Source organism: Drosophila persimilis, unplaced genomic scaffold, assembly GCF_003286085.1.
Source record: "Drosophila persimilis strain 14011-0111.01,24,50 unplaced genomic scaffold, DperRS2 tig00000124-arrow-pilon, whole genome shotgun sequence".
NCBI classification, from domain to species: Eukaryota; Metazoa; Arthropoda; class Insecta; order Diptera; family Drosophilidae; genus Drosophila; species Drosophila persimilis.
Genome location: NW_020825294.1, coordinates 4120400 through 4135508, shown reverse-complemented (window position 1 = coordinate 4135508; position 15109 = coordinate 4120400). Strand labels below are relative to the sequence as shown.

The following is a 15109-nucleotide window of genomic DNA, read 5'->3' as shown; positions in this document are numbered from 1 at the left end:
CACAAGACTGCTGAATAAATTGCAGAGGCTGCGACGACTCGGCGCGGCCTACTCGGGGAGCAAAACAGAAAAAGAACAACAAAAAATCAAACGAATGACTAGCATGAGGCCAATATATAATAATGGTTAAACGCCCAGGCATCAGGCATGAGGCTGCACCGCTCCAAACATCTAATAACAGCAACAGCAGCTGCCTGCCACAACAGCAACAACAACTAGAAAGAAAGAACAACCAACAACCAGATACAAACTGCCCATTAAGCGAAGCTCCAGAGAATATCCACCTCTCGATTGGCATTGGCGCAACAATTTAAATAGAATTCGCCAACATCAATGAGGAAATCGAATTGAATTTGTTGCTGCCACTGCGCCTGCCCCTGCCACGGCTGCTGCTGTTGCTTTTCATGTTCAATTTTCCTGCACCACCCAAAAGGAAAATTCGACAAAATAAACATAATCATGAAAAGAAAGTGCTGGCCCGAGTATGTGAAATACTGGCATACCCTTGAATCAGAGCAGAGGAGGCCAAAGGCAATTAAAGGGGAATTGGAGAAACCCAATCGTGGAAGATTTTCGTTTGTATTTCCACAATGAACAATTAAGTAGAACATATTCCTTCCTACTCTATCTAGGGATCCTTTAAACATCTAGAGTATCATTAAAGATCATACAAAAAACTTCATTTGATGGGCAACGCATGGGTACACATGTCGCAAAGATTTATATAGCCAGGCACTCCGTGTATTAGAAAATGTTTTTGGGCAAGCATGTTGCACAGCACAAGTACGAGGAGTTTCTCCTGCAACATCAATAAACTTGGTCCGGCTCTTAGCCGCTACTGGCCTTGCCTTGCCCCGTCCCCAGCCCCCTCCGACATGGCACATGGCACATGGCCTGGCTGGTAGTCTGTTCCGTTCCGTTCCGTTCCGCCTATTGCTGTTTGTTACCTGCCTGCATATTAATTTATGTTTCGACATTTGCCTTGGCTTGAAGAATTTCCTAGCCACACCCAGCCATAATTTGTTGTTTTTGTTTCTGTGGTTTTTTTGGCCAGCTTTTGCCTGACAGGCAAAGCCTAAAATTCAATTAAAAATATCAAGGCAGAGCTCTGGCTCTCTCGCTGGGCTACTGCTTATTATTACTGCTTTTTGGGCCGACATCGAGTTTTCTCTATGGCATTTGATTTGGGGGTTCTCTGCCGAGACTTGCCATTGGGCTGGAGAACATTTTTGATTAGTGATCTGTGATCGAATCGACCCCTGGGCCCCTGAAACCGAAACCGAACTCGAAACCAGTGTTTTCGTTTGAATGGTTTTGGCTACCGATCAACGATCAACGATCAGCGATCAGCGATAAAGATACGAGTATCTGTCAGTGTTTACCCAAGCGAAACTGCGAATTATCACTGCTCGTAAGAATATACAGTTATTGTTTTGGCCACTTTACGAGAATACTTTTCGTAAATGTTTATGAAGTGAAACGATCGTTGTTCTGTGATCCTCTATAAGAGATGGATGGTGTCAATGGTTAAACAATCTTTGAGCAATCCCCAGACCTGATCAACAATCCGAAAGAAGATTATCCGCTATCCAAGCCGAATGATCGCTAGAAACGATCTTCAGGCTGCGATCCTTTGTTAGAGATCTCTTCTTACAAATGCCAATCGCTGGCTAAACTTTGAACTATCCAAAGACCCATCCTCGGGCAATCCCTCCAGCTATTTTCCTTACAAAGTCAGAGACCAGAGGCCAGCGATGATCTTGACCAAGCCACGTCCCTTGGGGGGCGTGCCCTGTTACGTTAACCCATACACAGACGCATTGTGTGCGAGTACGCTCCGTTAACCCGCAAGAAACGAGAGAAACGGTCGACAAATTTATGACTTCACAGTTACCCCTCGGACCCCACACTCCACTCGAGTCCACACACATCCCATACCCCCGCACATCCCAGGGGAAGACCTTTGTGACTGTGTGCCCAACTACCGCACAATTTACGATCGGTTCATTTAGGTGGCCCATTGTCCGATGTTCCGTTCCGTTCCGATCCGATCCGATGTTTATGCAATGTTTTTGTGATTTCATATCAAGGCAGCTGGGAATTTGTACCGGCAACGCCTTCGCCTTCGCCATAGCCCTCGCCTTTCATTGTGGGCGTTCGATCTGGCTCTCCCTCTCTCTCACTCTCTCTCTGTCTCCATGTGGATCCTCCACAGCCACTGGCAGCAGTAGCCACCAGGCAGTACCATCTCTCCTTCGCCTTCTCGTGGCCTTTCTTTCTTGGGGACGGACGTCTCTCCTTTGGCAATGGGATAAGCGCATCCTAGCCAAATATGTGGGCCTGTGCGAGCCAAAAACGTGAGCCGAACAAATTGTTGTTGCCTTAAATAGTAAACAGATTTTTTTTTTCTGTTTGTCGCACAGCCAAAAACGGGGCCTGCGTATTACGGCAGCCCCAGGAACACGATCGATGCAAGGAGTGGAGGAGAGTCCACCAGTCGGAGACTCAGAGTCAGACTCGAAGTACTAGTCATCGCAGTATTCGATTCTTCTCGAGCGCACCAGCAAACCAATTCCCAGAGGGTTGAGCTGGGTCATTCTCTGGGTCTCTCGGTCGGTATCGGCCCGGAGGGGTCCCCAGGAGCATTTAAAAATCAATTTGGGCGCATTTATGTTTCACACGATTGCCCAGAGACAGAGAGACTAGGAGACTAGGAGACTGGGAGACTAGGAGAGGACCCTCTGACTCTCTGAGTCTCTGAGTCTGAAGAAGTCTCGTTTGATGATTATCTTTTTGTTGTGACTTTCGGTTTCCAAGCTCGGGTACGAGAGATGTACGATGTACGAGTATGTAGATGGTGTGTGCCCCCTGTGGAAAATGCATGGAAATGTGTGTCACCGGGTCTCTGTGTCTCTCGTTCTCTGGTTCTCTATGCTGCACTGCCGCCTGGCAATCCTCCAACTGCATCTCCAATACCCATTCCCATTCCTATTCCCCTGGCATTGCTATTGCTACTGCCGTTGCCATTTCCATTCCCAATTCAAAACAATTACCAATTGTTTATTTGTTCTTACAACTTGTTGTCGACTTCCTCAGTAGTGGCGGTGGTGGTGGTGGCGGTGGTGGTCCCTCAGCTCCCCACACCTTCTACTCCATGGCCTCCAGTCGCTCCTCTGGTCTGATTGGGTCTCGCTCCTTCCCGAATCCATCAATTGCCACACACTATCTTGATCTGGCACTAGGCACAGAGCACAAGAAAAGAGCAGACCTCTGCCGAAACGAGCCCAACCGAAAACTTTCCTCCGGCCACTTTGACAGACGGCACTTTATCTTCGCCGGCTTTTAATTTCACTAATGACAATTGATGATCGTACACGTTTATGAAAATGGAAATGGAAAATCTAATGAAACTGAATCTTAACTGCCAGTGCCACTGCCACTCGGAGTCGGAGTCGGAGTCAGGTGAAGTCAGGCGCAAAATTTTGGTAGATCCGTGCGATCTATCAGAGGGGGAGGGGATTCCACGTTCCACTAGGACACAGCTAGAGTCGTCTAAAGAAGCGAATGAATATCCCAAGAGAGCGAAGGAAAGAGGAGGACAAACCCTTAAAATCGCTCCGAAAATACCCTTTAAAATGGCTTGAAATGAATATTCCCTGTATCTCCAATCCCATCCAACTCCTTGGTAGTGACATGATCTGCCTGAAGGATAATCCCTTACGATAATCCATTCCAATTAACTTGCTTATTGAATGAAATGTTCAACTGCCAGAGAATCATTTGGTGAATGCTTTGAGGCATGCCAAGACTTTGGCACTCGTAAATTGCCAGAGCCTGGCGACCAGCCCCACAATGCCACAATGTCCCGATGACAGTCCGCGCCACAAGGATGAGTGGACTAGGAAAGTATGCCAGCGCATGCGGCATGCCTCTGCTGCCACTGCTGCTGCATGCTCCACAGAAGTTGTCATCGTCAATTAGTTTAAAGGCAGTATAAATTTATGTTAACAGCTACCAAACATAATATCCCCTGAGAGAGGCAGGCGAAGGCAGAGCGAAATCGAATCGAAACGAAACGAAACAATTTTCCCTTTTCAACATGTTGCCAGCTGTAGCTGTAGCCACGGAGCGGGGCAACATCATCGCCAGCTACCGTTTGTGCCACTGCGCAAGTTGTGGATGCTGCCGCTGCCGCTGCTGTGGCATTGTTTTGGGGCGCGCGATTTCGTGGCCGTTATAACAGGCCCAAAGAATCCGAATCCGAAGCGAATCCGAGGCGAACGTTATGCCTCAATGAAGTTGAAGTCAGAGCCCGGTTCCCGGCTCCCGATTCCCTGTTCCCTGTTCCCGAGACGGGGCCAAGTGGGTCGTGGCTCTGGTGCCTTTGCCTTTACCATTGCAATGGGCCTTTGATGTTGTCGCTGTTTGTTAGAATCTGTTGCAGAGGAACAGCCACATGGCCTGGCTCTGGGTCTGGGCCTGGGCCAGGGCCGCAGCGGCAGCATTATTTAATGTAATCGATCGTGATGGGTTTGTTCTAATTTGCGGTGATTTTGTTTTTGGCGCTTGTTAAGAACCGAAGCCGAGCCGCGAGAGAAAGAGCCCAGCGAAACTTCCTTTGAAGTTGGTGAAAGATTTACTGTCGTATCTTTTATGGTATATCATAACAATTTACGAGCCAGTGTTTAATTAGTTGGGGGGATAGGATTGGGGGTGGGAAAGGGAAAGGGAGCGTGCCTTCAGTGCCATAAATTTCTCTGGCCTGCGGAAATTCGCCCCAGAGTTCAAGTCTTCTAATTGGCCTGAGCCTGAACTCTAGTTAGAAAGGATTATGAGCCGAGATGCCATGCGATAGAGTTGTAAGATTTACAATCTTAAGTACATTTTGAGCACCCTATTAACTTCTTTCATGGAAGTGGAAATGTAGAGCGGTGCCATCGTGTATGTAAGATGGTTTTAAGTAGATCTTGAGAATACCCATTAGCATTCCCATTCTAGTTACACGTTCCCATACCCATAGCCATAGAAATTCTCGCTGCGTATCAGAGATGCGGGGCAGCATTGTGTGCACAAATGTACATATGGGAGATGGAAAATTGCATGCACTGGACTGTTGACTAGATGGTAATTGCAGGTGTGCTACATGGTAATGATGTCTTTGTGCCGGCCAACATGCAATTGCTGGTGCTGCCGGTGGAGGCCACCAATTGCCGGGAAGATTGGATGGGGCGGACGACTTCCACCCGTCCATGCTCATTATTGATGGACTTGTTACGGCTATCGATGACCAGCCAGTGCACAGCATTCCGAATGACCCACATTCTGATTCTCTCTAGCATTCACTTTCAGGGTTCAATGACCCATCACTACTCACCTGCTCTCGGCCTCCGGTTAACCCCGCTTGATCCGATCTGATCTGATGGCACTAACATCGATTTATCCAATCGGGCGAATTAAGTAATTTCGATTCCGTCACGTCACACCAACCGCAACCGCCGGCAGCTGAAGAGATAATCAAATAAAATGGAGATTGTTAGCCATTTTCAAGTTGAAAGCAAAGCGCCACACAGGAATATTTGTTTTGGGCCACGTTGCGCGATCCAAGGGTCAGGGACAGCCAAAGAAAAGCCAACGAAAGCCAAGGGAAAACTGCAGCCGAAATCAAACAAATTGTATCGATTGCTTGCCAATGAAGTGAAAATCGTGATTCAAAAGTCAAACAGCGGCCTGTAATTTTCACTAATTTTAACAATGTTTTTGTTGTTGTGTTTCGCTTTGGTTTAGTCCGCTTTTTTTTTTGTTGTGGTTTTGCTTCCCAAGTAGCAAAACAATTATGCGAATTAAGGCAATGGAATGGGAAACGGCAGATCCGATCCGATGCCAATTCGAATTGGTAAAAGTTGAAGCCAATCTCATCCCAAATGACGTCACACTCGGACGGCGGGGATTACAAAAAAGGCAATGCGTCCACAAGGAACCGAACCGAACTAAACTGAACTGAACTGAACTGAACACAGCCCAACTCCATATGTCGATGGGTTGCAGGCCAAAGCAAGATCCCACAGTTCCCAGGAAAAACTCCATAACAGCAAATGCATTCTGCATTTTAAAATCTCCTCCAAAGGGCCTGCCAGGTCTGTCGCTGCAGTTCGCAATCGCACGTCCCAAGGGAACGTTAGTCGACATTTATGGAATGGGACTTCTGATTTCCAGCTACGCGCATGTTTCTGCTTAGTTGGTTCTGTTTTTACAGGAATTGTGCTGAAGCGGCAGACTGCCTGGAACCACTCCTCCTATACGACTCGACTCCACTGTCTGCTGAATCCGCGCTCATTTATGCAGTATCTCTTTTTGCTGGCTATGGCAGAAATTACTGGAAATGGCATGTAATGAGTCCGCGACTCTTCATTGCGCTTTCGTTTTTTTTTTCCAATTTCTACGATTTTCCTGGAAAGCTTGCGTCTTCCGCAGTCAAAAGCTTTATATGCACTTGCGCGTGGAGTGGCGGCCATAACAAAACGTATTTTAACCGCCCATACGTCAACTGGCTCGTTGGTCTAGGGGTATGATTTCCGCTTAGGGTGCGGGAGGTCCCGGGTTCAAATCCCGGACGAGCCCAAGTAAAATAACTTTTTTTTCTCTTCTTATATTTTTTGAATAATTAAATTGCATTTAAAAATTATTAATGAAGAAAATGAGAAGAAATAGAGAATATTAACTTGCAATGAAGCCAGAATGAATATCATATCCCCATCACACAATATTATTCAATTTCTTAGTAAAATAAAGAATACACATTTCTACAATCAAAATCAAACGATTTATTTAAACTTTAGTTTTTATAAATTCTATAAGTGAAAAAAAAACAAAAAAATTGATTCTCTTGGGCTCGTCCGGGATTTGAACCCGGGACCTCCCGCACCCTAAGCGGAAATCATACCCCTAGACCAACGAGCCAGTTGATCTGCATCGCAAGGCATCGAATCATAAAACAAATCCAATTTAGATGACTTTTTATATAGTTTTGGTGTGATTTTCAAAGAAATAAAATACCTTGGGGAAACTGGTTTGCTTGCATTATCAAAATCAAAGAGTTTTCTCTTTGGCCATGTAACCAAAACTCGTTCGAGGCTGCTGGTAACGGAAATAGGCTTTTGGACGGTCCAACGTTAACCGGCTCGTTGGTCTAGGGGTATGATTTCCGCTTAGGGTGCGGGAGGTCCCGGGTTCAAATCCCGGACGAGCCCAAGAGAAATAACTTTTTTGTTTTGGGTTTTTTGTTGTCAAATTATAAACATTGCTTATAGAATTTATTTTTGTTGCACAAATAACGACTTAATGGGTAAATAATATTAACATTTGTTGTTGCCCCGCTTAATTAGCTAGATTAAAATTGCATTAATTTAGGTGGAATTTAGGGTGGAACCTGAACCTGTACCGACCTCGGCTTCCTCCGCCAGAGCAGCATTCAAAGCCCGGGCGGTGACTCCTCCTCCCAGGAGGAGTCGTTGGTGCCACACGAAGCTGAGTTTGGTGCAGGTTCAGGCATCGAAATACACATCAGAAAAAAAAAAAACGAAAACAAACAGAACAAGTTGTCGAAAGCAACTTAGAGCAGATATCTGTTTGTCAAAAGTACTACTCGAGGACCTAAGAACTACATAATCATAAATAAATGACACATTTTGTGGACATAGAGAATTGGGTAAACGTACAATAGAATAACATACAGATACAATGGTAGAATAGATAGACGATAAATACATAAATTTGGCCCAAAATTGTGGTTTCTTGATGACGCGGCAGCAACATTGCTGCCATGTATGTTGGGGGATTAGTTTGATTTGTTGTCCATTGCTCGACGTCCCTTCCAGTATGCCTTGGAGGGGGGTGAACAGTTGGGGCTAGTGGAACTCCTCATTTGGTAGCTCTCTTTCAATCAATTTCAGGGATGGGGGGTTACGCTGCAACATCACCAACATCATCATCATCACCATCATCATCATCATCATCATTCCTTCCTTATGATCTTCTCAACCAGTTTTGCGCTCTGTTAGATATAGATGTTATTCGCATATGTACATACATCATGATGTGTTGTGCCGCTTGATTTTGATTTGGTTGCTTGGTTATTAATATATTTTAAATATTTATAATTATTTATTTAGTATTAGCACTAATTATTCTTTGGTTGTTCCACTGGTTCTGTTTTTGTTTTTTGTTGTCGTTTGTCGTTTGCTCTTGGTTATTGCATTTTCTTCTGCATTTTCATTTTCTTTTCATTTTGTTCATTGTGCTTTTTCTTCGTGGAGTTGCATGTTAATGACGGCAGCCGTTTTAAACATTTGCTTGTGACTGGGCTTATTTGGATTGGTTGTCGGTGCTGTATGGGTGCTGCTGCTGTATCTGGGTGCTATTAATTCTGATGATGCTGGTGATGCTGTCTGTGCTGTGGATTTTCGCAGACTTTTGCCAAACGTCGAGCTGCCTCTTAGACCTGAAATCAAAGCGACACAAAAGAAAACAGAGATTCCGAGATTAGCCGCTGATCAAACACAATCAGAATGTCGCATCTTTGGGTTAGTAGTGGAAGCCAAACAAATATCTGGTTATGAGGAAGAGTACAAACAGTGGGAAGGGAAGGAGTGAGTGGCAGGATGGGGAAGATATACATATGCACCGACACAGAGAGAGAGAGAGAGAGGGAGAGGGAGAGACAGAGAGAGTGAGTGGTGGAGACAGTGGACAGCTTTGTGTAGAGGTGTGTACAGTGAAAGAGAGTGCGCGGTGGCCCCGAAGCTCGAAGAGAAGCGTGAAGAGAATGCATTTGCGTTTACCTTGGAAGCTCAAACGATTCTGATAGATGGCAAATATATCGAACGGCCGGTAGCACGGCTCGTAGCCGTCCTCGAGCGCTGGATACTCGCTCTGGATCGCTCGCATCTGATCAGAAGAGTTTGGGCTTTGATTTTGGTTTTGGTTTGCGGCGGGCACTGGGGAACAATTTAGCATATGGGAGGGTATCACGAAAAGGCTTTGCTCCACGAATTCATTGGCTGTCGCTGGCGCTGGTGCTGGCGCTGGCGCTGGGTGTGGGTTCTGGGGGTTCGGTATCGATTCGGTATCGCTGCTTGTTCCCAATGTGGTTGTGGTTCTTGGTTCAGCCACTATTTCTGGTGCACACTGTACTGTGGGTACGGGTACGGGTTCGGTTGGTACAGGCTGTTGTTTGGTTGGTTGTTTGGTTGGTTGTTTGGTTGGTTGTTTGGTTGGTTGTGTTGTTTGTGTTGTGTTGTCGGTTTTTGGATAGTGGGAAGATGGTAACAAAGTGGATTAGTTGTTGCCTGTCGCTGTGGCGATTAAGTGTTAGTCACAAGTGTGGATTCTAGTGTTAATTGTTTTTTGGATTGTGGATGTTGTATGGGATGTGTCTGAGTTGTGGGGATGTTCTCCTTACCTCGCTATCTTCACAGTGGGCACCCTCTCTGGTGTGGTCCGTGGTCAGGCCCTGCACAAAATGCACATCATTCGCTGGATCCTCCGATGCCAAATGGGCACGAAATTGCTTATTTCTGTAGAAGTCGCAAGGGCTTTTATGTTTTATTTCTGACTCAAGGATCTGCGAATTGGGGGTTGTCTTACCTCAGTTCCAGCTGTTGCATTTGCTGAAAGTGCCTTAATCTGCTGTTGGCCAAGTGCAGTTTCTCCTCCAGGGCGGCATTTTCCACACACTTGATGGAGTACTTCTCGGAAAACGATAAAATTTCCAGGCGAAGTTCTTCGAGTTCCTCTCTGCGTATTTTTTGTGGGGAAAAACAGTTAGATGTCGCCATAAGCAGGCACCTCTATAACTTTGGAAAGCTTCACTGTACTTGACTCACAATACACTCAAAAGTCGTTTTGATTTCACGATGAATACACTTTTTTAATTGGTTTTCTCTTTTCTATTTCCCGATCACTTTTTAACACCACTTTTGCAGAAACTACAATCGATAAAGTGATCGTTAAGTGAAAGAAGAAAGAACAAAGTTTATATTGCCTTTGAAAAGGCATTTTGAATGTAGTCCGTACATACTTCAGATATACATGAAAGAATACATTCCAGAGTATGGTTTAATCATCATTTCATTGCTCAAAGCAATGTCATTTGGAAGAATGAATTGAATCTTCAGCATCGGGTTTGAATCTGAATCCATGCCGATGAACAAGCCATTAAATGGTTCTGGTGGAGTCGTAACTTCAGGTAGTTGCACTTTTACTGAAGCCCAAAACATACCATCCGACTCCTGTTTTAATTTGAACGCAAGACAATGGAGATATTCTTTGTCTAATGCACCAATCATCACTTTCGGTTGAGCGGAATACTCAATAGTAGGCTTGTTTATGAAAGATGTACAACTCTGTGAAAGATTTCTATACCTTAATTTGAAGGTACATAGATGCCAATATTGATACATATGTCTTGGAGTATTTCTCGAAAACAATAGAATTTCCAGCATAGTTTCAATGCTTTCGTTCAAGGGTATGGTATGATGATCTAATGCAAATACGCATAATATATCATACACCATATCATGTATAAAATGAATATTCAAATGCTGACCACGTAGTACTTCAACCAGACTGGTTCTACAACCGATCGTTGCTAATGGCAACAAAGTCACAAATCGTTAAACATTTTTCAACTTTTCAAGAGAAGCATATGTATATTTCATACATAAATGGAAGTAGAATACATAATTAGAGGGCTCAACGTACGATATGCCATCAAACATTTTAATGGGCCATGTCGTATACGTATAATCGTTAAAAATATACGAGTAATGGGTACAAATTTTGAAAGTATTGCCAGGTTAAATCTGCTCATATTTGATCTAACAGATCACAAAGATTCCACACAATTTGAGCAGCTATCCTCTATCGATAGCCCTACAGTGGGGATCTATAAAACTTCCTCAAATGTTTTTTCGAACCTTTTTGCATTGGGTTCAAAGTGTTTTTGCAGTCAATGGGCTGTCAGTACACTGAGCGGCTCTCCCATCAAGTCATAATATAATTTCATGTTCTACTCACTCTTTCAGCGTGGTGCCATCTTCCCGCATGTGCTCTCCCCGCTGGACCTGTCGCAGGAACTCCTGCTTGAAGCGTGCCACCTCGCGTTGCACTTCGCTCTGGTGGGCTTTACGCATGGCATCCAGAGCGGCCAGGGTTGCCTGGAAATGAACGAAAAACAACCCACGATTAGGTACTTGGACTCTCAAAAGTGTGGCTGTGTTTCCCACCTGAGTTTCCTCTGCCAAAGCGGTCTCCTTTTCGGCCAGCAGTCGCTCGATTTCCAGCTTGTGCTGCTGCTCCAGATCGCAGGTGATTCTCCGATGCGAGGTCTCCATGGCACTCAGCCCCTTCTCGCAGAGCGTCTATGCAAGGGAACCAAGTGATAAATGTTAGCTATGGATTCATCAATGGATGAGGGGAGGGATTACTTACCCTCAGCTGTTCGATTTCCAGTTGGTAGCGTTTACGGAAGCTCTGCTCGTCGGCCGCATTGACATGCTCGTTGTGGTACACCTCTCGCAGGCACTCCAGCTGCTTTCCGTGCTCCCGTTCGAGCAGCTCCAGACGCTTCTCGAGGCGCTTGCAGCGCTCCTGCTGTTTGCCCAGCTCGTCGCTCAGTTCGTTGCGCTGTCGGAGGAGCAGCTCCTGTTCCTGCTCCTGGCTGGCGCACTTCTCCAGGGCCTGGGCGAGGTCGCTCTCTCGTTGTTCCAGCAGCTGTTCGCTGCGCTGCAGATCCGTTTCGGTCTGCTGTTGCAGGGCCGAGAGCTTCTCCACCCTCTGTCGAAGGTCGCAGCACTTGTGGCAGGCATCCTGGACGCAGGTCAGCTCCATCTGCTCGCTGACCATCACGCAGGTCTCGGCCAGAGCGCGTTCCAGCTGCCGCAGACCATCCTTCCTGTCATTCATGGGGGAAACGGAGCGACGACTCCTCTGTCCTGCGCGGATTTGCTGGAGTTGCGTGAGACTCTGCTCGAGGCGCTCCTTGCTGCCCAGCAGCACATGCTCCAGGCTGTGCAGACGCTGCAGGAGATGGGCATTCAGCGGGGACTGGCTGGCAGACTCGCTGCTCGAGGACTCTGTGGGCGGACTGATGCTCTCCACCGACTTGCGCTCGATCGTCTCCCTCTGGAGCTCGCTGAGCTTCAGCTCCAGCTGCTCCTTTCCCTTGAGCGACAGCGATCGCCTGCGCTCGGACTTGGCCAGCTTCTGCTTGAGGGCTCGCACCTGTCGCTCCGAGCTGCTGTACTTGAGAGTCAGATCCTGGATGCGGGCGGCCATCAGTTGAAGCTGCGCCCCATCCTCCAGTTGGCAGCGTTCCAGCTTCTGCTGCAACGCCGCCTGGGCCAGCTCCAGGGCGTCGTATTGGTTCTGGGATTGCTTCAGCTCCCGCTTCATGGCCCGAATCTCGTTGACGGCCTTCTCAAAGCGCGACCGCAGCTCGTTGTACTCCTCCGCCAGGGAGTCCCGCTGCAGGCAGTACGGATCGATGTCGCTGATGGTCGTGAGGTCGCTCAGCGAGTCCATGCGCTTCATTTTGTGGCGCTGCAGATTGCTGAGGCTCGCCACCTGGCTGCCCTCCGCCTGGAGCTCCCTCAGACGCTTGTACAGGCTCTCGTTCTCCTCGATGCCCTGAGCCAGGCGGTCCTCCAGCTGCTTGATCTTGCACTGGCTCTCCGACAGCTGCAGACTGAGGCTGTGCATCAGCTCGGCGGCACTCTGCTTGGCCTGCGCCAGCTCTCCGTTGAGCTGCTGCTGCTGCTCCTGCAGGCGGGCCGTCAGCTGCTGCTCCGTCCGCTGCAGGGTCGTCAGCAGCTCCGACATTCGTGCCTCCCGCAGGGTGGCCTCTGCGCGCAGCGTCTCGCACTGCTGCTTGAGCTCCCGATCCGGCTGCAGCAGCTCCTCGGGCACCACCAGGAGGGGCAGCTCGTCGCTGGCCACACTGTCGACGGTGCTGCGCCTGGAGCTGGGCGGAGAGCTGCGGCTGCGCTTGTGGAGGCTCGCGAGGCTGCGGTTGCGCAGGCAGCTGCGTAGCACGGGCGGGGATGGCGACAGCGGGGAGCCCCAGTCGAGGCTGTCCCTGCGCCCGCCCTCCGAGGCGGTGCGGTACTCCTCGTCGGACGAGAAGTGGGGTCCTGTCCCGGCGGGGGTGCCCGGCGTGGTGGCCGGACTCGCCACAGGCTGCAGCTGGGCCTTGATAAAGTCCTGCTCGATGTCCGTCTGCTTGGCGCCCGTCGTGGGCGTCGTCGTGTCCAGCTGCTGGGGCAGACCGGCGGCACTGCGGAGCACCGCCAGCCAGCTGTTGCGGGAGCTGGGCGAGAGGCTGGCCAGCAGCAGGCGCTGCTTGTCCCAGGTGATCAGCTGGAAGGCGTGCTGCTTGCTGGCACTCGGCTCTGGCAGGACATTCGTCAGGCTGTTCACGTCGAGCACTCCGTCCAGGACGCCCCGCTCCTCGCACAGCGGATCGCGGTAGTAGAACAGAGCCGCTCCGCTGAGGGTGAACCAGTGCTTGGACCACTCGCCCGTGCGGTTGTCCTGCTTCATCAGCCACCCCTTCTTGGCGTTCAGCGACTCCTCCGTGGCGGCCTTGGCTGAGGGTTTGCTCGCCCCGGAGGAGGAGGAGGAGCTGGACTTGATGCTGAGGCCTCCCTTCACGGATCGCAGCTCGTCCGTTTTGGCCATGTAGTTGGGGCACAGCTCGTCCATGTTGCAGCCCCCATCGGGATCGCCTCTCTCGTGCTGGTAGTGCTTCGCTGGCTTCAGCTGCAGCTGCAGACGGGTCGGCGTCTTCGTCTTAGAGAGGCTATCCCCCTGGTGCTGCTGCTGCTGCTTCTGTTGCTGCTGCTGGGACACCATCACCGTGGGTATCTTCTTGACTATGGCCGAGACGATGGCCGGCGTGGAGTTGGCCGCCAGTGGCAGTGACTTTGGTCTCTCGCTTCCACCGCTGCTCGGGGACTTGTTGCTGTTGTTGTTGTTGCTGGCGGAGGATACCTGGAAATCCGTCTCGTCCCGCGATGTCTGGTACTGTCCGTGCCCATGGGTGTGGTAATGGGAGGAGTGCTGATTGTTCAGCGCATTATTGACGGCCGTGGACCAGCGTTTGCTCTGCTGTTGACTTAGGTTCGTTATGGTGTTGGCAATGTCCTTGATGGTCTTCTCATCCCGGCGTATGTCCTCGATGAGTAGGCAAGTGTTGGGTTGGGAAACTGTCGAAGATGAAGGATGGGGGTTTTCGATTAGTTATTGAAGGAATTGATGGGTATTTTATTAGATTTTGTAGTCATCAAATGGCTAAAGCAAAGAAAGAAACGCATACAGACCGAGGGGCGCTGCTGCATCACGTGGGTAGCCTACACATATGCAGTAAAGACTATTTCAAGAGCAAACTAATGAATATATAGAACAGATATTTGATCCGAGACCTAAGACTATTATTCAGCCCATATTCAAGCCTTTAAACAGTCCTTTAATCATCTTTAAACTATTCCCCAAATTACACTTCATAAAGGAAATCATAAAGGAAGAATAAAAACTCTTTTGGCAAACACCAAAAGCCCATCAAAAAATCTTCCTCAATTTATCCCCAAGAAGCCTCAAGTTTTCCCTGGAATCCAATCAAGAGTTGAGAACCTACACAAAAACATTACTATTAATTTATTGTATAAATAAATTAGTAAACATAAAAGAACAGAGGGACAGGGAGAGATCGCTTATGGCGGATAATCAGGCCTGTTATGGAGAGGGCTCTTCAAAGACCATTTCTCAGAGCATCTTCCGAGCCGTAATAAATTTCCCAGGGCCCCAAAACGCACCGCAACGCAATCTCTACGCGCAGCCGCATTCTTCCCCCCATTTTCATAATTGGCCCAACGTCTTCATTAAATACTTTGAAATATGAGCATGTTTCTGTGGTCTGGGAGCCTAAGCAGAAACCATATCAATGCCATTGCCATTGACTGAAATTAACTTAGACACAGGATCGTGGTGGATCGAGGATGGTGGATGGGGATCCCCCTAACACACCCCTAACAATATTTATGCCCAGCATAGGGCC

The 15109-nt window shown here is 48.2% G+C and overlaps 1 protein-coding gene and 3 non-coding genes across 7 annotated transcripts in view; 2 read left to right on the top strand and 2 right to left on the bottom strand.

Annotated features, from left to right (window-relative positions):
• The window catches only part of LOC6593283 (protein outspread), a 124059-nt gene that overhangs the window by 5630 nt on the left and 103320 nt on the right, over nucleotides 1-15109 (bottom strand). For 2 of the 4 annotated variants that reach the window (XM_026987639.1, XM_026987640.1), the window contains 7 exons: nucleotides 11488-14261; nucleotides 11283-11417; nucleotides 11074-11213; nucleotides 9643-9792; nucleotides 9458-9572; nucleotides 8838-9222; nucleotides 8283-8497 (listed from right to left, as the gene is read on the bottom strand). In XM_026987639.1, coding sequence (XP_026843440.1) covers nucleotides 8289-8497; nucleotides 8838-9222; nucleotides 9458-9572; nucleotides 9643-9792; nucleotides 11074-11213; nucleotides 11283-11417; nucleotides 11488-14261 — 3908 coding nt within the window. In that variant the 3' untranslated portion in view covers nucleotides 8283-8288. Of the gene's footprint in view, nucleotides 1-5374; nucleotides 5503-8282; nucleotides 8498-8837; nucleotides 9223-9457; nucleotides 9573-9642; nucleotides 9793-11073; nucleotides 11214-11282; nucleotides 11418-11487; nucleotides 14262-15109 lie in introns of those variants that run through there. The other 2 variants (XM_026987641.1, XR_003408607.1) reach the window with 2 other exon arrangements.
• Trnap-agg lies at nucleotides 6547-6618 on the top strand. The gene has a single exon. It is a non-coding gene; the product is annotated as a tRNA-Pro (tRNA).
• Trnap-agg lies at nucleotides 6886-6957 on the bottom strand. The gene has a single exon. It is a non-coding gene; the product is annotated as a tRNA-Pro (tRNA).
• Nucleotides 7176-7247, top strand: Trnap-agg. Its single transcript has one exon. It is a non-coding gene; the product is annotated as a tRNA-Pro (tRNA).